The 21435-nt window shown below is 39.3% G+C and overlaps 4 protein-coding genes and 1 non-coding gene across 7 annotated transcripts; 3 read left to right on the forward strand and 2 right to left on the reverse strand.

Annotated features, from left to right (window-relative positions):
- Positions 1-428: 428 nt before the first annotated feature.
- On the forward strand, positions 429-7377 carry LOC135583745 (protein LAZ1 homolog 1-like). Of its 2 annotated transcripts, XR_010501999.1 has the most exons (11): positions 429-583; positions 1794-2379; positions 2553-2609; positions 3869-3977; positions 4968-5152; positions 5244-5332; positions 5546-5801; positions 5991-6236; positions 6323-6711; positions 6792-6888; positions 7045-7377. XR_010501999.1 is itself a non-coding variant. In XM_065172582.1 (10 exons), the coding sequence occupies exons 2-9, from the start codon at positions 2167-2169 to the stop codon at positions 6662-6664; spliced, it is 1497 nt and encodes a 498-aa protein (XP_065028654.1). In that variant the 5' UTR covers positions 429-583; positions 1794-2166; the 3' UTR covers positions 6665-6711; positions 6792-7033. The 2 variants fall into 2 exon arrangements, 1 of the variants encoding a protein (XP_065028654.1); XM_065172582.1 differs by lacking the exon at positions 7045-7377 and having other exon boundaries at positions 6792-7033.
- Positions 7378-8247: 870 nt separating this feature from the next.
- Positions 8248-8349, forward strand: LOC135652010 (small nucleolar RNA Z221/R21b). Its single transcript, XR_010502026.1, has one exon. It is a non-coding gene; the product is annotated as a small nucleolar RNA Z221/R21b (small nucleolar RNA).
- Positions 8350-10065: 1716 nt separating this feature from the next.
- Positions 10066-10829, reverse strand: LOC103968404 (dirigent protein 21-like). The gene has a single exon (XM_009381602.3). The coding sequence runs from the start codon at positions 10671-10673 to the stop codon at positions 10146-10148; it is 528 nt and encodes a 175-aa protein (XP_009379877.2). The 5' UTR covers positions 10674-10829; the 3' UTR covers positions 10066-10145.
- Positions 10830-11460: 631 nt separating this feature from the next.
- Positions 11461-12048, forward strand: LOC135651433 (phytolongin Phyl1.1-like). The gene has a single exon (XM_065171502.1). It carries the CDS (start codon positions 11461-11463, stop codon positions 12046-12048), a length of 588 nt encoding a protein of 195 aa, XP_065027574.1.
- Positions 12049-12761: 713 nt separating this feature from the next.
- LOC135585566 (auxin response factor 7-like) lies at positions 12762-20403 on the reverse strand. Of its 2 annotated transcripts, none has more exons than XM_065171239.1 (16): positions 20074-20403; positions 19645-19988; positions 19268-19489; positions 18458-18573; positions 18158-18253; positions 17993-18049; positions 16984-17136; positions 16757-16841; positions 16150-16240; positions 15860-16024; positions 15384-15503; positions 15230-15305; positions 14880-15048; positions 13918-14429; positions 13511-13701; positions 12762-13394 (listed from the first exon to the last, which is right to left on the reverse strand). In XM_065171239.1, the coding sequence occupies exons 3-16, from the start codon at positions 19302-19304 to the stop codon at positions 13238-13240; spliced, it is 2025 nt and encodes a 674-aa protein (XP_065027311.1). In that variant the 5' UTR covers positions 19305-19489; positions 19645-19988; positions 20074-20403; the 3' UTR covers positions 12762-13237. The 2 variants fall into 2 exon arrangements, with proteins under 2 accessions (XP_065027311.1, XP_009379879.2); XM_009381604.3 differs by having other exon boundaries at positions 19595-19988; positions 20074-20359.
- Positions 20404-21435: the final 1032 nt, after the last annotated feature.

Consider the following 21435-nt stretch of genomic DNA (forward strand, 5'->3'; position numbering starts at 1 on the left):
AGAAATCTCATATATCACAAATCAAATAAAATCAATATGATTCGACACTCCATTCATTCAGCAGCACATATATATATATATATATATATATATATATATATATATATATATATATATATATATATATATATATATATATATATATATATATATATATATCTCTCTCTCTCTCTCTCTCTGTGGGCCGTTAAAGAGCTTAATGGGCTGGATTAGGCCTGTATACGTGCTGAAACGGAACACAGTGTGGACCCTAGTATCTACCCGTTCTACTATTAGAGAGGGAAGGGGCCCACCAGTGGAGCCATTTGATTTTTCTCCTTTGTTTCTCTTTTTCCTCTGACTGGGTATGAACCGAAATCGATTAACCGGTTTCGGATCGTGTCGTGTTGCGAGGGAACTCTCGGCATCCTTTACGGGTGTCGGCCGTTATTAAATGTCAAGACAAGGGGAAAAACTAAGGAGAAAAATTCTGAGTGCCGTTACAAGAAACCCTCCTCTCGAGTTGGATCCGAGGAGCAGATGGAGGAGGAGTAAGAAGCTTGGGGACAAGACCGACCTATCGCTGGTGACCGACCTTGCATAGGTGAGACCCGCTTTCCCCCCTCTCTTTGCTATTCCATTGGTTTCGTCGCTCTGAATCCCCGGCATTGTTATGTATCTCACTATCAAATACGGGCGCGTGATCGCGTTTTGTTCGAGATTTAGGTTAATTTGGACTCGACTTGGGGGAAACCCTAGATGATGTTTGATATCGTTGCCGGAGGAGCAAGGAATAGGAATGCCGTTAGAAAATTAGGGTTCGTTGAACCTGAATTAGAAGCAACTTGCATTTTCGCATGCATGATTCGTTTGATGTTGCATATGCTTGATTTCTTTTTTTTTTCCAAAATAATTTGTGGTTACAGTAAATTGGTTTGCAAGAGAAACAAAAAGAGGGAAGCGGGGATTTCATGGTTCCATAGTATTTCGTGTAGAATAAGTGTGAAAGAGAAAATAAAATCATAACCCTAGAATGGACTGGATATATCCTTGGACTAAAAGCTAATCTAATTGACTATATTGCATCGTCTATTGCCTCTTAATTGGACACTTATATGTTGCTTATGGATGTTGAGCGTTTAATTCATGAATCAGTCTCTTTTGTGGGTAGGGGTAATCAGTAATGCACATGTAGTTTCGTAGTCCCTTTTTTTGTGGGTTCATCGGGACACCCTGCGTTTGCATACAGGACTCGGCAGTTAGGTGGCGCCAGGTAGGCTGTCTGAGCTAAACTTTAATGTTCTGTCATGATTGAGGGAGTTTGATACTTTCATACTCCAGGGGAGTACCATCTGCTTTTAGCTGCATCAATATGCATCAGTCATCGTGTGTGTTTGGCTGAACGGCAGCAGATGATCATCTCCTTATTAACAACTTTTTATTTTCCTTCACTGGTTTCACTGCATTGTCTCTTAGCAGTAATACTAATAGTAGTAGACTTTCATACACTGTTCTTCCCACTGCCTCCCTGGTACCTACTTCTCTAGCGTAGGATTTCTGACTTTCAGTAAATTTCTTTGTTTTCTTTTTTAATAAGATAAAGTTAGTTGAGTTGGGGTTATCAGATTTTGATTCAGCTGTTGATGTAACTTAGTTCACTGCTCCATGTCCCACTCCTCAGATCCTTCCATATTCTTTTATGGCTTATATTATTTTATAGAAAGCCTGTTTCTCTGTTATATTTCTTTGATATGCAATGAAATTTGATAATAAAAGCTTAAATTTATTAATCTGCTTTTCTGGCTTCATTGCAGAAATATTTCTGATGCTCATATGTAAAATTGTGGTTGTTATTCAGCTTTTGCTGGGTAAAGAACTGCAGTTGTCTGTTGGTTGGATGACCTAGTTGGATGCTAGTATAAAAGACAGTATTCAATTCTTGGAGTGTTTGCATCTGTCCAAGAAAATTTGGTGATAGTCCTACAAAATAACATTGTCAAGTGGACTTATTTTGATCTGGGTAGTGGCATTCCTTTTGGAGTTCAACTGCAGAAGGCAGGGCAGAAGGGATCCATCACTCAGTCTTGGGTTGCTGTAAAGTCTAAATAATCAACAATATCAAAGCAATAATTAAAATTTTCACACAGATAATGCAGTATATGGATCCAAGTTAATGGTTCTTTCAATATGACGGGAAATATAGTTTTCTCTGTATTGTTTCTTCTTCTCCCTCTGGCTGAATCGTCAAGATCATGGAAAATGTTGAATATGAGCTTGGGTGGGGAGGCGAATTTATTACCTGGTTGGCCAATCTTAAGTGCAGGAGCATTTGTACTCGTCGCACTGGTGCTATCCTTGTTCCTTATCGTTGAACACCTTGCTGTCTATAATCAGCCTGAGGTATATCCATCTTATCTTGTCTTGATCTATTAAATCTTTTCATTGATATTGGTATCAGCAAATTGATCCATTAGTCAATATGCGAGATAACTTCTTCGCTTTCGAGATCCTAAAAGTTTCTTGCTGGTGTAACTCAAATTGTTTTGGTTGACTTGTTTTCGTATCCATTGCAGGAGCAAAAATTCTTGATCGGTCTCATTCTGATGGTTCCTGTATATGCAGTTGAGTCGGTATGTATATTTTTGTTCAGATTTTGTTGTTTTATACTTCTTCCTCAGCGGAAGTATAAGCAGATGCTGATGTATTGCCTGCGGTTATGAGTTTCAACTGCCTGCATTTCTTTTTCGCCGGTTGAATGCCATGTTCATTATCATGCAATGTGGCTCCATTATTTCAAAGTTCTTTTGTTGTTCTAGAATTAAACAAACCTATATAAAGCACTTGAAGATGCAATGAAGTTCCCATTGCCTGTGATTTACAAAAATGTTTGTTGTGTAGGAGAACTTAGCTAGCATAATTGGGCAGCACTGATGGATGTCTGTTCTCTGACAAGAGAAATAATGTGCATGGGCGATTGGAGAAGATTTTAACTATTTCCTAAAGCATGAGATGAAGTTGAACTACTTGCAGATTGTTTAAACTGTTAAAGTTTTCCAATTGGTCGCTTAAAACTATAATCAATATTGAGGGCATGGTGGTGAAAGAATTGATGTTTAGCGTGGAATACATGAATTCCTTAGATATCCCAATAGCACTGCTAAATTTTTTTAAATAATAAATTAATAATAATAGTTTCAGTTAAATACCATCTTTAAGGATATTGTTTTTGGGATAACATTTTAATAATGAGGGCTTTAGTTATGTAGTTTTAACGGAAAATTATGAGATGATTAACATCTCTTATGAATTTGAGGTTTCTAAGATTGGGTCGAAGATCGAATGCTCAGACTGCAGAACAAGAACAATGTTGTCTGCCTGCTTCCATTTGCTGTTGCATTTATTGGGTACTTTCTCTGTAAGTTTTAGGCTCTTGTCAATTTCAAAGCTGCCCTCCACTGGGAGTCTCTTGCTTGTTGAATATAATAAATCTAATACTTGCCTTGGTTGGAACTTGGATGACTTAAGAATCTGTTTCATGTTTGAACAATGACATGCATGTCTCATAATTTGGAGCATTTCTTCTGGTAAAATTTTAAACTTTATTATTTTTTCCCTTTTTGGCATAGTGAGCGTATGTGTAATTCCTCTTGTATAGTTTAAGTTTTTTTTTTGTTTTATATTTTTGGAAATCAGTTTTATGCTTGAACTTCCCACCTACTGCTATCTTGTTTTTTTCATTATCTGTTTTTTGTTTCCTCAAGCTGTGAAGAATGACTTTTTATCTTTGTTGAGCTTGAAGTACACTATTCTGCCATACAAACATCTATAACATTACTATACACTTTAGATAAGTACATGTTGTTTAAATGTTGGATCTTCTATCTTGCAGTTCTTGTCTTTGTTGGACACAAAAGTTGCATTCATCTGTGAAATGATGCGGGACTGTTATGAGGCGTTTGCCATGTATTGTTTTGAGAGATACTTGATAGCTTGTTTAGGTATGTTCCCAAAAAAATTGCTGGCTTTGTTAAATTTTGATTAATATATTTGAAGGATTAATATATCTTTTCCAATTGAGGTATTGGTTCTTTTTTTCTTGAATATCTAGATTCTGTCATGTTAGATTTGGTAGCAAAGCCTACATTCACAAAATATTAACTTAGAATATTTTGACAAACAATAATTGAGAATATGTGTACAAACTAAAAGACCCATCATTTTTTTATTTTATTTCTATGAAAAGGCAAACAGTTTTTCTAATCCCTTCTAATTAGTAATAATGCCTGACAAAGGTGACGAAAAGTCCAATTGCTTCTTATTGTTTCCTATATCTATGATGATGTGGCTCTCTGAGTTAAAGAAGTGAAAGCTGATATGATCTTCTTCTCAAACTTAAGACAATCAGTGACCAAAATCTGGATCTATTTTTTTTTTAGTATTGTCTACTATGTTTAACACTATAATTGACCCATCCATTGGGACCCAGAGATCATGGATATAAAATTTGTTGCATGGTTAAATAAAGCGAGAATGACCAATAGACTGTTCTCATGAAGTCCGGACACCTACAAATATGCATTAAGAAATTTGTTTTTCTGATCTCAACTTCTTCTTTAATTGATAAGAGAAGCAGTGGTAGAAGAGTATAACCCTTGAGAAGCCATCAAGTTTTTTTTCTTTTCTGTGAATGAACATACACAGAAGAATATGAAATGTCAGAAATACCTTCTTTGCAGAAAACTGGTCTCTAAATTGCATATGAATATACATGCATAAGGTGGTCTTTAAGTTGAATCTGGTATTATTACCATCTCTCTTCTTGTTTTTCAGAAGTTTGGTTATTTCTTCAGCTAAATATCTATATCAGTGTTTCCTTACATTTTTTGGTGCCAATCTTTGGCTAATTTAGGTTATGCAGTACATGGAGGGACATATGATTCTTGTCTTTTCTGATTGGAATATCTCTGTTTTTTAATTCATGTTTTAAGGTGGTGAGGAAAGTACAATTAGATTTATGGAGACTCAAATGGAAATATTTTCTAGCACGCCTCTTTTGGAGCTTGAGCATGCAGATGGAGTGATAAGACATCCATTTCCACTGAATTGCTTCATGAAGCATTGGTATCTTGGTTCTGACTTCTACCATTCTGTAAAGATTGGAATTGTGCAATATGTATGGTTCCACTTTTTTATGATCTTTTGGGCATATTATTGTTTTTTGAACCCTACTTCCATAAATTGACATCAAGATGTCCATCTTGCAGATGATACTTAAGACAGTATGTGCTTTCTTAGCAATCATTTTAGAGCTTTTTGGGGTTTACGGTGAAGGGAAGTTTGGATGGAGATATGGGTAAGATTATCCTTGCTTTTTGATATCTCTTCTTTTAGTTTTAGACTCTATTGCAGCTCATGTAAATTATAAATACTGCATTTGTATTTGTTCAGGGACCATTCAGGTGAACTATGTAATTCAATCAATTTTTTTATATATTCAACTTTGTGTGACTTCAGTTTTCTGAATCTTAACATCTTTGCATCATATTCAATGGTTTCTATGTTGCAGATATCCATATCTAGCAGTTGTTCTGAATTTTAGTCAGACTTGGGCCTTGTATTGCCTCATACAGTTCTATTCTGTTACTAAGCACAAGTTGGAACCTATTAAGCCCCTGGCCAAGTTCCTTGTGTTCAAGTCCATTGTGTTCTTGACTTGGTGGCAAGGTGTTGCTGTTGCATTTCTTTTCTCAACGGGAGCCTTTAAAGGTCATTTGGCACGAGAGTTGAAAACACGCATCCAGGACTATATCATATGCATCGAGGTAACATGCTATACCTTCGGATTTTACATTTACTTGTTTGATTTCTGCTTGTTTTTCTATGTTTTCACCTTATGCATACCATATAAACATTAAGGACTGTTACAAGTTCAACCAAGTTGAGATCTGGCATTTACTGGCTTTCAGATGGTTAATCTGGTAGGTTGTCGATTGTTTGACTCTTGCTTACAGATGGGGATTGCTGCGGTCGTTCACTCACATGTATTTCCAGCTAAACCGTATCGCCGTGGGGAAAGATGTGTTCGCAATGTTGCTGTTATGAGTGATTATGCTTCACTTGGAGCTCCTCCAGATCCAGAAGAGATTAGTGATGGTGGGAGGTTAACAAGGATGCGAATTGCTCGTCCTGACGACAGGGAAAGACGGTTGAGTTTCCAACAGAGTGTTCGAGACGTATTCTTTGGGAGCGGCGAAATTGTGGGTGTATCATTGTGCTTCATGTCTCGTTTGAATTTTTTGTATCAAATAAGTATTAATTCTTTGGTCTTTGTTTTGCCTGCTAGGTGGCCGATGATGTTAAATTTACTGTTTCTCATGTGGTAGAACCAGTGGAGCGAGGTCTTGCAAGGATAAATGAGACACTTCATCAGATATCAGAAAATGTGAAGCAGCATGAGAAGCGAAAGAGAAAAGCCAAAGATGACAGCTATGTCGTTCCCATGCATTCATGGACACAGGAGTTCATGGAAGTGTGTGATCATCTTCCCGAGGGAAGTGTCAGCGATAGTGAATTGGCTAGAAAGAGAGGCCAAGCAAACACAAAATTTGCTGCTTCAGAGACTGGTCGATCAGATGCTTCTTCTGAACGTCGCTCATTTGAGTTCAGCGGTGGAAGATGGTCATGATGGGCGCATCACAATTAGTAGTAGTTAGACTTTAGTATTAACAATGAGTAAGTTCTGTTGCTCTTGTACCGTCAATTGTTAGTATAAAATGATAAGCATATCTTCTTACCTCGTGCATAATTGGTAGGGCTGGACTCGATACGTGAAGATTTTGGTTCAAGCATCCTTCAGGTCTTCACAGCTGAGTAATCTGTGCATATGTGGATCTGATCCAAAGGTCCCAGGTATAAAGTCTCTTGTAATGGTACTAAACTTGATTTAAGTATAACGATGTAATTACACTAGCAACACAAATACAAGATTGACTTTACCAGTCTATGAACATACAATCTGATTTCTCAAGTATAATCTGTTGCATCTTGTGTTTTACTTTCTTATAGGCCTCTTCTCTAGCCTTATGAGTGCCAGAAGAATTGTGATTGGGCTGATTCTTCGAAGCAGTCACAATTTTAATGTTTCTGGGATGTTTGTTGATACAAATATTGTTGTAGCTTATAGTATCGGGCTGCTCGTATATGTAAATCGGTAATATTTCTAGTCAGGAAATTGATAATATTTCTAGGCTTTTCTTGAAATCCTTGATTGCAGCAGATATTATATTTGCCCCTAAAGCTACCTATGAAATTTGTGTGGCATGCTGCGTGGTAGCCCTTCTCAGTTCTCACACTAATGTGAAGGACGAGGTTGAGCAGAGGATAGAAGGTTCTGAAACCAATTTGCCCCTTCATGTGGATCATTAATTTGGTTTTTAGCTACATAATGAATTTGATTTCCTTGGGCTTTTTCTTGTACTAAGGTTTGTTCCTATAATTGGTATAGAACTATTAGACATTGATGTGTAGAAACTAGCTTTAAGAGTCGAGTGATTTGTTATGATCTTATGAAAGCTTTATTTTCCGTGGCATCAAGCCTGCTTAAAGTGATCAGGAACTTTTATGGGTATCTTGGCTCATCGTTTCCTCGTTTTCTTGCACGTCTCCATTTGAGCATATTAAGATAGGCATCATCACTAGTAGTGTGTCCACTTCCAATTAACGTTTTTTTTTTTTTTTCTGGAATTTTATTTAAATGTGTTTTTATGTAATTAACTAATTACATATTTAAATTTAAATATTACATATTAGTTTAAACATATTAAGAAATTGTTAATTTGTTTCTATGTAATATTTAAATTTCTCGATCTTATCCTTGAGAAGTGATTAGTTCACTTTTTGTTCCTATTCAATTTCTTTTTCTTGATTGGAAATAACCAGTAACAAAATTAGATCAGGATTTGAATATTTGTATCCTAAAAATAAATAGGGTAAAGAAAGGGCTTTTTCTACATAAATATCTATTTCTAAAACCAAATTAAACCCTATGGGTTTATTCTGCTCTATCGGTTCCGGGCCGGGCCGATCCAGTCATTTATGCCAACGACAAGTTAGGGTTTCTTGTGCGTCATCGTCCGCCGCTCTCCTCTTCTATATATACATGGAGTTGGCGATCCGATCATCTCCATTCAGCCGCTGTGGCTTCCCGTAGCCCTCTTTTTCCCTCTTGGTTTTATTTTTGGTTTTTTGTTATTATTTTCTCTCCGTAGCAAGCAGGCGATGATGAAGACAATAGTCATGCACCACTCTGATGAGGATTCTCGTCTCATGTGCTGACAACAAGTATTATACCCATCTCCCTCTGAGCCGCTTCTGCCCGGTATTCTCTTCTCTTTCTGTTTTGACCCCTTTTTGGCTCTCGAATTTGTCTTCGGATCTGCCTTTGTTGGGAATGTTTTGTGCTCTTGATGCTATTGATCGAAGCATTCCTTCTTGCGAGTCCCTTCTCTTCTGGATTTGATGACAGTATGATCTTATTTACCAATTTCCTTCTTGTACGACGATGTTTTTCCTCCTCTTTGGTATTTGCGGAGTAGAGGAAAGATCAGATGATGAGGGCTTAGGCCCAACCACGATGCGGACCGAACTGGCTCTTCTTGCGCCCTGTGGATCCCACGTTTTATCTGATGATCTTGTTCTCTCTTTCCCTCTCTTTATTTTATGCGCGTGATGTAGCAGTTTCCAGCGTTAATCGGAAGCATCGTTGGGTACCAATAGGATTGGAAGCACAGCCTGCATTTCTTGGGCTTGTACGATAGGATTGATCATCCTATCGCTCCTGTCAGAATGAGGATTTGATCTTGCTGTTTCTGTGCAAGCATCGGTAAGCATGGAATCTTTTCGATGCATCTTCGTCGATCATAAGCGACTGAATACGGGTGTGGTGCTTCTCTTGCACTCACTTGACCGATCTGATACATATAGCTACAGTCGGTGTGTACTTCGAACGAAGAGGCAAACGGAGGGCAGCAGTAGTGTAGAAGCGATGTGACCCTCGTACATAGATCATAACTAATAGGTGATTAGACAGAGCTTAGTAATTATCCAGTAATATTTGCTCTACTTTTATCTAAATTTAATTTCGTGATATATTTTTCCGAGAATAATCTATAGAAAATTTTGACGTAAAACTCTTCATTATCGGATTGGTTGAATATTATATTGAGATTATCCATTAATATCTTTATTCTAATTTGAAAATTATTTTTGAATTCCATATTGGTGGAAGAGTTATTATATAATTTGATGAAAAAAGTTCAGTCAATGATAGATCATTTCGATTACTTGTTTCTCATTAATTCAAATTATTCATTAATATTTTTCCTATTGAATTCGAAAAAGTATTTTCTTGCTGTTTCATATCAGGGGCAGAATTATTATAAAATTTTGATTTAAAAAGTTTTATTGTCAAAGTTTGGTCACAGTTTTATATTATATATGTTAAGGCATGTTTTACTCCCAGGACACATCACGATACATGCCACATGTTACGTCGACACTGTTCGACATGTCTGGTCTCGATAATCTCGGGACGGTAACGTCCTGCGCATTGAGTCAGAATCCATACTAATATTGTGTTGTGTCCATCACGCTAATTTACATACGAATGACCCTCTTACGATAGTATAAATACTTCTATCCTGACCTTCAAAAAGAAAAAGAAGAAAAAAGGAGATTACTGACTTACTCGTCGGAGGGGCCAAAGTCGGGGATCACCGGACAAAGGATATTTTTGCAAGAAGGAAACCCAACCTCGCGAGTCATCGATCAACCCACCTCTCGACTCGAGGATCCAGTCAGCTCTAACAACCAACTCTTCTGACAGGAGGCTTCCGATATCGACCCGTGGATCAAGTCGTGTTGAAAAACATTGACACTTTTTTTACGCCAAGAATGCTGATGTTTCATGTATATCTTGCAATCTATTAATCTTTACAAGATCAGATCTTGCCAAATAACTTTGTCAAGGAATTTAAATGACTTTGTCAAAGTAGCATTTCTATCGGACACAGTAAAGGACGAGTGCAATGATTGAACACTGGATATTATTCATCATAACAACGATACAAAGAAGGAAACAGTGGAAGGGAAATAAGCAGATGTGATGCTTAGTGCATGACGTAAACGTCCCATTCTAGAACGGCATCGCCCAGAGTCTGGTTGAACGAGTAGGTCTTCATGAGCACGTAGCCGCATGCGAGCCTGAACGCGCCGCTGCCTCCCACCACCGGGAGCTCTCTCACCGGCGAGAAGATGGCGTCTCTGCTCAGTATCGCCAGCGTGCTTCCCTTGTACTCTCCCTCCGTGAACACCAGGTTCACCGTTAGCATTAAGGCGACGTCGGCCGGGTCCTGCGACGCCATAGCGTAGAAGCCTTGCGCCCGGCCGACTAGTAGAGAAGACGGGCTTGGTCCGGTGGTCAACAGGTCGTCTATTACGTAGATGTCGCCGAAGTTGATGCCCGGTCCCGTGCTCGTCTGAGGCCCTTCGGCGACCCTCACAGCGGTGGCGTTGGGGTTGCTTATCTTGTCATGCATGTAGAAGTGTAGGCGAGTGGTCGGCTCCTTCCCGGCGGCCAAGATTGCTACGGACGCGAGAGAGAGGAGGAGGATGATGGTGCCATTGAAGGTAGCCATGCGGGAGGTAGCGAAGCTTCCGTGTGTTGGAAGGTTTGAGGGATGATGGTCCTCATTATATAATGAGGGTTTTGGCCATTTGATGTTTATAATATGCGGAAGACCATGGAATACCAGCTATTTCAAGTGCGTGCATTGATTCCTTCTCTCTCTCTCTCTTAACGAACACATTTATTGTAGAGAGACAAATGGCGGAGTGGACTTACAACAACTGTGTTACATACAGTTCATGCCATCAAAATTTTGTAATGCCCAAGTAGTATTTATGTAACTTTTGCTTCATTCAGAGGGAAATCATTCGATTATGATCATACATACGGCTGAGGTTTAATATTGATAGTGATTCAACATCCATATCCAAATCGGATTTTAGGTTGTGAGAATCATACTTGGTCAAAATATAGTCGGGTGTGGGAATCATAGGGGCCAATTATAGGGGTTTGGTCAACGGCGCAAGAAGTCTACGAGCTGGCGCGTGCGGCTAACTGCCGGCATCGTCAATTCTGCTGTTCCGGCCCTTTCCCAAAGTCAAAATCTCCACCCTGTACCTGCCTCCCACCTCCCACCCTCAACGATGGCAGTCCCATCTCTATTCTTCGCTCTGTGTTTCATCATAACCTCTCTCTCTCCCCCTCCCTCTTTCGTGCTGTTAAGAACTCTCTCGTGCTCTTCGTTCTTATCCAATCCTTTCTCTATCTCCGTGAATCCATTACCATCTCGCGGTAGTACACTCGGCCCCATGAGGTCTGTCTCCCTTTCTTCTTTCGCTTCTTCTGCGCCCAGAAACATGGTCTTCTTCAGCGTCTCCAAGGAGGAGAAGAAGAACCTCTTGTACTCCTACAGTGGCGGCGGCCACGAGCTGCAGGCGTTGGCCCTCAACTGGCTGGGCCAGGCCAAACCCTTCCATTCCTGGCACTCCCACACCGCCGACAACATGACATTCGGGTTCCTGATGCACGGCGGGTACACCTTTTTCGCCATCGACAACGCCGGCAGCTCGGAGATGCTGCTGTTCCTCGAGCGCCTCCGCGACGCCTTCGAGGCCGCGCCGAAGAACGACAGGGTGGAAGGCGAGCTCAGCTGGGTCGTCAGGATCGGGGCGGAGAAGGCGTGCACGGAGGAGAGAAAGCCAAAGGACGTCTACGGCGGCGGCGGCGGCGGCGTGTCGAAGGTGGATGTGCTGCAGGAAGACGCAGGTGGCGTGGTGTCGTCGGGGAGGAGCTCGAGCTCGGTGCTCAAGGTGCAGCAATGCGCGCGCAGGTTGTGGTGGCGCCATGCGAAGACCGTTGCCGCGGTCGACGTGCTGCTGTGTCTGGCGATGTTTGCGGTGTGGTTGGTGGTGTGCGAAGGCCTTCAATGTGTTGGTCGACGATGAAGACGAAGTGCATGCCGGAGCTGTTCATCCGAATGGATTCCAAGTAGTGTTAGCGTGCTGATCTTATGCATGGTCGGTTGGTGGAGACAAGATTGGACCCTGTTTGGTCTTCTAAATGTATCTATCTATTGGTTTGTCCTCCCTAATACGCCTCATGGCAGAGATGTACGGTCGGTCGGTTATCCAGGGAATAGACCTTTCGTCACCCAACACTGTTAGTATTCCATCTGTTACCCTTGTTGTAAATAATCTGGTTAACCTGCCTGCTTGCTAATGGTTTATTATTTCCCACTAAACCTCAGGCATCGGACGAAGTCCGACTTTATGTCATGTCACCCATCACAGATGCCCAAAACCAACGATCATAAGAACAATACATACTAAAACGATCTTTTACATGAAGCGGAAGAGAGCATACATGCACATTTTATTCTCGAACTGAAGTGAAATAATAAAACATATAGAGAGATATAAACATTTTTCATATTCGATTTTTTTTTCTTCTGTTTTTAATTCTAAATTCTCAACAATCTCTTCACTGTAAACAGTATTCGAAAGAAAGTGGAATTGACAATCAAATTTGATCTTATCAGCAGCATCACCATTGAAAGATTTGCATGCAAACCTGCTTATACATTTCATTTACATATAATGATCCACATCAGAGTGCGATTACTAAGACACAAATTTGATAGATGGACACAAAAAAAAAAGGGGATAAAACATCCATAATTTCTCATCACTAAAGGATGAACATCAAATATTTATGTACATAACTATTAAGGTTCAAGCGAATATAAGTGTCTTTAACATGGGCAACAAACATATTTAAAGGAGTAAATCATCCTACTTGGACGCAGCAGCAACATATCTATTGTATCAATAAAGAAAGGTATTCTATTTACTACCGAGGAAAAACACACAGAAACAGTGCTATGAACGCTTGCTCGCTATCCTAATGCATCATCCTTTCACATGTCTGATCTAACGACACCACCATAACCATCACCTAAAGTGTCATCGTCCATCCATCTTTATCCTTACCATCGCCAGACAACACGGCAACCTTGGTGACAAAAAGACCCCATGTTGGTTCTCCTATACCAATCGCCCAACCTCCACGGAATAGAACAAAAAGAGCTAGGGAAAATCGTATTCCTACTTGGGAAGGGCAGACGTGCCGGCAGTTCTAATCGGCAACAATGTCCGCATCAGCATCAAGAAAAGCCTTCTCTGAACCAAACTTGGCAGCCTCACTGATGACTGGAAGCTTTTTCTTCGGACAGAGTCTCTTGGCTTCTTCACTTGTGTAAATATATATCTTCCTCACCATACTGCAGAACTCACTGTATATCCATGTACATAAATCGAAATTACTATGGTGCCAGATGTTCAGACACACCTCTCAGAAAGATTTAAGCAGATAATTATATTGTTAAAGAGGAAGTTTTTGGAGCCTTACTGCCAAGGATCATCGCCGACCAACATCATGTCATCCTCATCATCTGTGTAGACAACCACCCACTTCTTAACTCCACCAGAGAGCTCTCCTTCAATGTCAAACATCTCTTCCAGCTTCTGCACAAGTTGATCATATCCGATTAATCTCGTCAGATCCACTGCCCTCCCCACTGCCATACCCTGCATGTGAACCTGCACAAAGAGAAGGTGCTTTAGCATACTTTCAAGCTTCAAATAGCAGCTGCTGCAGGAAACAGAATTTCTTACCAGCATCTCTAACAAAAACAGTTTTCCAATACTTAAATAATGAGTTTGCCGTTGCCAAAGGAGTATAGTTTCAACATTTAGATACAAAAATATGTTTGTCGAAGTATGTCATCAAGTTTAAAAGGAAAAGCAATCCATAACCTTTGTGCAGCTTCTCAGTTGCCGGCCTTGCGTCTCCTGAGCTAATTTTAAGCATAAATTCTCTGGCTCACTGTTGACTGCAGCTGCATCAGACTGGTCAATGTTCGACGGTCGTGATTGTTGGTCTGAATCCGCTTCCAAAGATGTCACTGGCTTGTCCAGCCCAACACCTGAAATTGTAGGAACTCGCGATGTTTCTTCTATTTCAGAACTCTCAAATAGCTGAATCCCAAACAGCCTGCAGCCTTTGCCAGTTTCCTGCTTTTTATCACATGGTTCTCTATTGATGCTTGCTGAGAAGGTATCACTTTGAGTTTCTGTCCTAATTGGCCAGCACATGTGGCTACTGGCAGCAGTTGATGGAGCAATGTTTGCATTGAATCCGATGGAACTAGGCTGTGATGCTGATGAGAATAGAGATGTTGGTTTGGATGGTGAATATAGCTTTTCACCTCTTTGTGACCCTGAAAAAGAGAACATTTGGCTATTCTCGACCTGGAATTTCCAAGTACCTGCAATAAAATAATTACAATAGCGAGACAGGTGCTAAGAAAATGATCTGCAGAGAAGCATTGCAAGAAAAACCATATCATCATTGCAAGGAATACAAGTGCATGAACAAAGGATTCCGTGTCAATCTATAATGAATGTAGGCCACCTAATCTGTCAGAACATCTTGAGTCCTGAAGAGTTGAAACTTGATATGACGCAAAAGACGAGCACAAAAGGTTTCCAATTTTTTCTTACTTTATCAGAAAACTTACTCGAAGGCATGCAAGCGTAAATTAATTCATAGAACGTCATACACAATTGGTGGATGTGTTTATAATGTTATTTCACATGGAATCATCAAGAAACATTTACTTCAATTCCGAAGAAAAGACTAAAACAACACCAATCGTTAAATCTGGTTCTCAGATACAAAAGAGATTGAAAGCAGTTACTGATAGCAAAATCCATACCAGGCGCAGGAGAAGGTTCTGGTAACATGACAGATGAAGCTGGTGGTCGTGTTCGTTTGATTCGCTGGACTGGTTGGGAGGTCGGAGGAGTAGCTGCCACCAGTGGCTCCAATTCCCAAGGTGAAACACTGTCTGGACGTTGTATAGATGATGATTCATCCCATTGGACCTAATCATAAAACACAAAACTCTTACTAGGTTCACGAAAAATTCTGTGATCATTCAGAAAACATAGTATAATCCAAATGATAAAAGGTTCCATGTCATTACACTGAAAAGAGAACCGCTTTCAGAAACATTTATTTGGCATCATACTTTGTATCATACGAAAAATTTATTTGGCATTATACCTTTAAGGATCTCCATTCTGAATCTGCCCATTGAGATGATACCTTGTCTATTACGGCAACAATAGTACCACTAAATCTGTAACAATATAGAATGTTAACTTAGTACAGTGTGATAGCATGTCTAATTTTTAGTTTACAAAGACACCAAAATTACCTCCTTTCAGGAGTTTCATCACCCTCAAATCTCATCTTAAACCTCATCCCAACGGACAACTTGTAACTCTTGGCTTCTAGATACTTGTTGAGACTAATGAGAAACTCAGATCGACTTGCTCTGGAGCATTAAACATATCTTTACGTCAGATTCTATTTTTGAAAAAGAAAATAAATTAAAATTCACATCTAAGAGAACTCTGTAGCTCGGATGTATCGAAAACCAGTACAGAAGGCATAAAATTAGCTAAATGATTAAGACCAGAAAAAAACCAAATGTCATAATGCAAATTCTTCATTACAAATTTAAGAAATAGAGAATATATACAAATAGAGAACATAATTGCATTAAAAAGCTGGACCATCAATATCCTTGAAACAGTATACATGAACCTAGTCCCATATTACTTGCAAGCTAGCGTGTGAGCAAGAATAGCAAGATATTCTGAGAGCAGAAATGCCAACTAAAAGTGTAACCTTGGTTTGTAGAAAACAGAAAAAAGTGTCCCAGTAGTGATAGCATGAGATGCCGTTGCAAGAACTCCAAGATGCATGCTGTGACTGGATATCACGGATGATGGCATATTATTTAGTTGCCTCATGAGCCTCCTGACACCAACTCGCAGCTCACCGTTTTCCCCTCTGCCATGAGAATGTAGATAGTAATTCCCAAGTACATAGTAATTCATTTACAAAAGTGCCACAATTTATGACCAGAAAATATGTTGAATTTCTCAAATGCCCAATAAAAGCAATGATTTTCTGACCTTAAAAATATAAAAGCATCACCAGCTACCAACCGCTTCGAGCTGACATATACACTCCAACCAGTTGTAAGCAGATGGCGCCTAGGTTGACCTGAAAGAGTGAAAATGCAAGTCTGACTCCACCATCTATGAACAACATGATCGCTACTTCGATTCTGAACAATAATAATATTTGATAAAATCATGAAGGTTGCAGTTTTTCAACTCAGATTTTATTGAAGAAAATCAATTTTGACACCTTATGTTTATTTAGGTACTACAAAAAATGCATAATTTACTAAAAATCACATACTGACCCAAAATATCAGCTAAAACCATAAGACATATCTGATCAAGAATGCTTTCTATAAGACAGAGGTGTCTTGTGATTTATAGTAAACTTTTTGACGAAAAATGTTTTGTTTCTTTTTTTATCAGTATAGAGTCATCCATACTATCAAAGAACACAAGATGTCATATGCAGTTGTCAAATTAGCAAAGAAATTCTCTGGCCCACACAAAAACAACGAAAACTAGATAACGACTGGAGAACCTTAAGTTGCAGCAGTAGCATAGGAAAAATAATGCATCTTATAGAGATTGACAACTGAATAAATATAATATAAACCTCGAAAAATGTGACGAAACCGCCACTCATTTTCATGAAGATCTTTGGCAACTAGTTCTTGCCAAGGTGGATCCTGAGTCATATCCTACACAAGGATGAAAGGATTTAGCAAGAAATTTACAGAATGTGAAAAATAAAATGCTAATCCAATTCATCTGCAACAAAGTTCAAAATCTCCTATTTGGATTGATACATGAGCATATAAGCAACTTGCAATAGCAACTAACCAATGGAGGAAGGCATTCATCTGCATGCCTCCTGAGAACTGAGAAACCTCCATGGGTGCTTGTGTCGGACGCAGTTAAAGTCTTACAGAAGGAATGGATCTTGCACCTTTCAGGCTCAGGTAAAGGAGGATCTGGACTAGTGATCTCACCTTCCTGATGCAAAGAAAAAAAATAATCTTAGTATAAAGTATAAACAACAAAGAAATAACAGAATAAAAATATAGTAGCATCAAAATCAAAAGGCTAATGATGTAAAAGAAGAAAACAACTATCAATATACATAAGTTGTTCTTGAACTTATAATCAGAAAAAATAATTTCGTGGAAGAAATAGAGGAAAAACTTTCATAGGAATACATTGCTTATAATCAACCCATAAGAAGCAACTAAAGCTTCTATTATAACCTCAAATCGTCTTAATCTCTAAAAAAAGAGCACCTCAAATTATCAAGGGAGTTTTACATATATCTACCTTTCAAGGTTTGAAAATAGCATATTTGCCCCTTCAAATTTTAATATTGCATATATATCCCTCCAAATATTTAGATTTTACATATATATCATGATAAAATCTTTCATATATGCCACTCCCACTAGCATCCAGCCAATAAAGCCAAAGCCAAAGCCAAAGTTAACTACAACTAATCATAGTTATCACTAATTCAATTTTTTTTCAATTTTTAAATACCTAAAACATCCTTTATTACTTTCACCAATTATTTGACCTCTCATGTTTGTGAACATTTGTGAAGAGTGATTACAATTTGAATTCAACATCATCATGCTAGCAATGAACCAATGGCTGTTAACTACATATAGCATATTTGCAAGTTTTTGAGCTTTGCAAAGATATATATACTAAACTTAAATTTAGAGAAGCATATACAAAATCTCTAACTTTATAAGGATATATACGCAAATTTACCAAATGCTAAATTTATGCTAAATTTGGAAACACTGCATGACATGATTCCATAAACAAAATATAAACTCCATAAAGAAAGACTCACATTTGGTTCAGGTAACAGTGTAATTTGTGCATACACTTCATCTGTATCTGGTTCTGCCTATGATGACATTATGCAAAGAAAAACATATCATTTCTTTATATTACACCATCAAACATGATGAAGAATGGAAAGGTAGAAATTAAACATGACCCTTAAAGAACTTACTTTTAGTTCGACATTCACCACCTTACACAGGATTTTTGATGGTAGATTGAACACAGGCACATGCTGGTCAAGCCCCTGATTTGTTGATGCCTCCAGCTACGACAAGGCAGAAACAAAAAAAAAAACACTGAGGCAGAGAAGACAATCTATCCAATTTTATTCTCTCATTTAACAAGATAATGTAACCATGATGGAATTAGTGATCAACTACCCTTTGCCAGAAGAGCTGTATCACTAGTAGCAAGTGACCAAAAACACTCAAACCAAGTAAAAGAAAGACATTCAAAAGCTTGCAAGCACCTGTTCCATGTGACCTTGGGGAAAGTAATATGCTCGTTCGCCTTTACGAGGTAAGGTAACCAAGGGTCCAGCACATGCATGCCATAGTTCATCATACAAGGCATCACCAGAAGTCCCTGGAGAAAGAGGAATAAATAATATAAATTGTTACTGCAGCTCCAAGAACAAATGAGTTGTAAGACTAACCCATGATTGAAAGATCATTATTTAGAAATATTCCGTCTATTAAAAGGAAATTTTAAGGACCAGCAGTTTAAAAGAGAATAAAAGAATAGTTCAATGAGGCTACGAGTCGGGAAAAGGACAAGCCAAAATCTTTACAGAACTGCACAAAATCTGAGAGACTTGAAACCATCAAACATCTTGAGGAAACAATAATGAAAAAGAGCAAACCCTCTTAAAAATGAAAAAAAAAACAATTTTAGAACCAATAAGAAGACTATGAAGGAAACACAAGAAAAGACAAAACGTAAATTGAAACATCCAACCAAGCAGCACATTAACAGAACTTAAAGTGAAAACAACAGAGGACCAAAAAAAATCACGTAATGTGTGAGAAAAGCTAGCCAAAATAAAATTTTTAATTTGTGTACTTAATTGATTTCTACAAAAAAAAAATATTTATATATCCAGGAGCACGGATTTCCTCAAGGTACAAAAAGTAATACATAAGGCAAATAGCTAAAAATAGAAGAGAAAAAGAAATAAAGATTGAAAGGAACAGGATATCTCAAGCATAAAAAAGAACATATTAGAAATGCAATCATGGAAAAGAAATAAATATTAACTTAACAAATACTAAACACAAACCGATAACTGATGAGATATTCAGGTGAGGCAACGCCATGTTGCCTTGAGAACGCACTGAACCCCCTCAGCAACTCAATTAGGAAAGAATTGATCTTTAAATAAAAGCGCAATGAAATAGATAGTTTGTCCCCATCACCACAAATCTTTCACCACCGTAGAACGAAACTCAAAGCAGATGATAAACAACGGAGGATATGATCTCTTCTTCTTCTTCTTCCAAACCTTCAAGACAAAATAAATATTCAGAAAAGCCCAGTGATCACACATGTATTAACTCCAACCCCAAATTCCAGTCCACCTAGAAACCCCTAGGAAAGCAACATAAACCTGGTTACTTCCGTGGAGGTGCAACACTTAGCCTTGCATCTGAAGCCTACCTCTGATCCCGGCTTTGACGCTTTTAGTCCGGTGAAAAAGGAACCCTAGAAGCGTTCCCTCGCAGCCCCTCTACTCTTCTACTTACAGGACACCATCTTTAACGGCCGAAAGGTACAATAAAGGCGGTCCTCTTCGCCTCTCCCGGGTTTCCCGAAAGCCCTGTAACAGAAAGGCCACGCCTTTGCTGCGAATTCCTCTTAAGAATCACAGATCTGAAGCCAGTAACACCGGAATTTTTCCGGACTTAAAAGCCCCAGTACGAGTTTGAAGTTTGTTTTGCTCTGCGCACCAGATCCCTTCAAAATTCGTGTCGACCTTCAAGTTCCTCCGATATAACGGAATCCTACAGAAAGAACAAGAAAACGAATCGACTGAAACACTAAGAACACTTGATACCGACATGAAGAGCTCAAATTAGATGAATCTACCTCAATCGATCAATATTCAGCACTCGAATCAAACTTCCTCTTCGAAAGCCCCTAAGCACCGGACAGCATCCCAGTTCCACGACGGACGAAGCACCAACCCTTCGGAGAAGACACCCGAAACCCGAAAAATCCACAATTCCCACCGAAACCTATCACTTTCCTTTCCGTTCTCTGGTCGGGGAAGCCGACGCAAAAACTGGATCGATCTGAACCCTAAATCAAAATCAGAATCGCGAGGAGGAAGGATACGAAGGAGAGCATTTGCAGAAATGTCCGGATTTAAGGAATAAGGATTGGGTCTATTTTTTATTATTTCTTTGTGTGTGTCTGTGCTGCCTCTGCGAGACCCTACACGGCCCCTTCGGCGACGCTGTCTGCTGCCCACCATATATTTTATACAAGGCGCGAGACAAAATGTAAATTGCAACCGTTCCCTTTGGGCGCCACGACAACCTTCTTCCTGATTTGACTCATTATTTCCTTTTAAGTCGCTTAGGTGTCTATCATCCGAACGCCACTGGACGAAGCATTTTGCAAACGGTTCTTGGAGGTTAGTTCTGTCGCTTGTCCGCTTCCTAGCGCGCCTTCTTCCATCCCTTCCCCCGCGGGTGCAAGTCACCTATCCGGAACCAGCACATCGTACGGATCATACGTCTCCAATGTTGACGCAGTGAATATGATCGATCTGATGTGGCTTTTGGTACGCTGTACCGGAGGGGGAAATTAGGCGATCCCTTGGCGTGGGCGAATCCCAGCCGCCAGATCCGACCCCTCTCCTTCGCCATGGATCACAGTGAAATCACGGAAATGCCCTCGACAGGGAAGGAGGACGCGGTTCTTGTGATCCGCAGTTCGTCGGGGAAACCGCAGACGTGTAGGATAGTTTTTGCTGGGCTGCGTTTCTCCCGTGACGCGTCGCAACTTGGTCTTGATTTCATGCGCGATGCCAGGCAGCGTTCAGGTCTCGTGCGGTGAGAGCTCGCCCACGCCACTGCTTAGAGTGGAGCCCTCTTAGAATTGGTGGGCCCGGGGCCCATTGCCTGCACTCTGGATTAGGCAGCATAAAATTATTGGCCATCGTATAACAATTAATATATGATATTAATACTACAAACCACTGAATTTATTATGCACAATTAATAGTTTTTTAATATCCACTGAAGTGATACCTGCGAATATATAATATATATTAATCGTAACAATGAAGTGATTACTATGTATGATTGACCACCTATATTATTTTTTGAATCTAAATTTAAATTACACTATATATATATATATTATTATTGGGAGAAATGTTGGTGTGCAGGTTCCAATGGAATCTCACGTTACTTCTAGTCTTCATCCTCGTCCAAAATAGAA

This window comes from Musa acuminata, chromosome BXJ3-10 (genome assembly GCF_036884655.1).
Source record: "Musa acuminata AAA Group cultivar baxijiao chromosome BXJ3-10, Cavendish_Baxijiao_AAA, whole genome shotgun sequence".
Taxonomy (NCBI): Eukaryota; Viridiplantae; Streptophyta; class Magnoliopsida; order Zingiberales; family Musaceae; genus Musa; species Musa acuminata.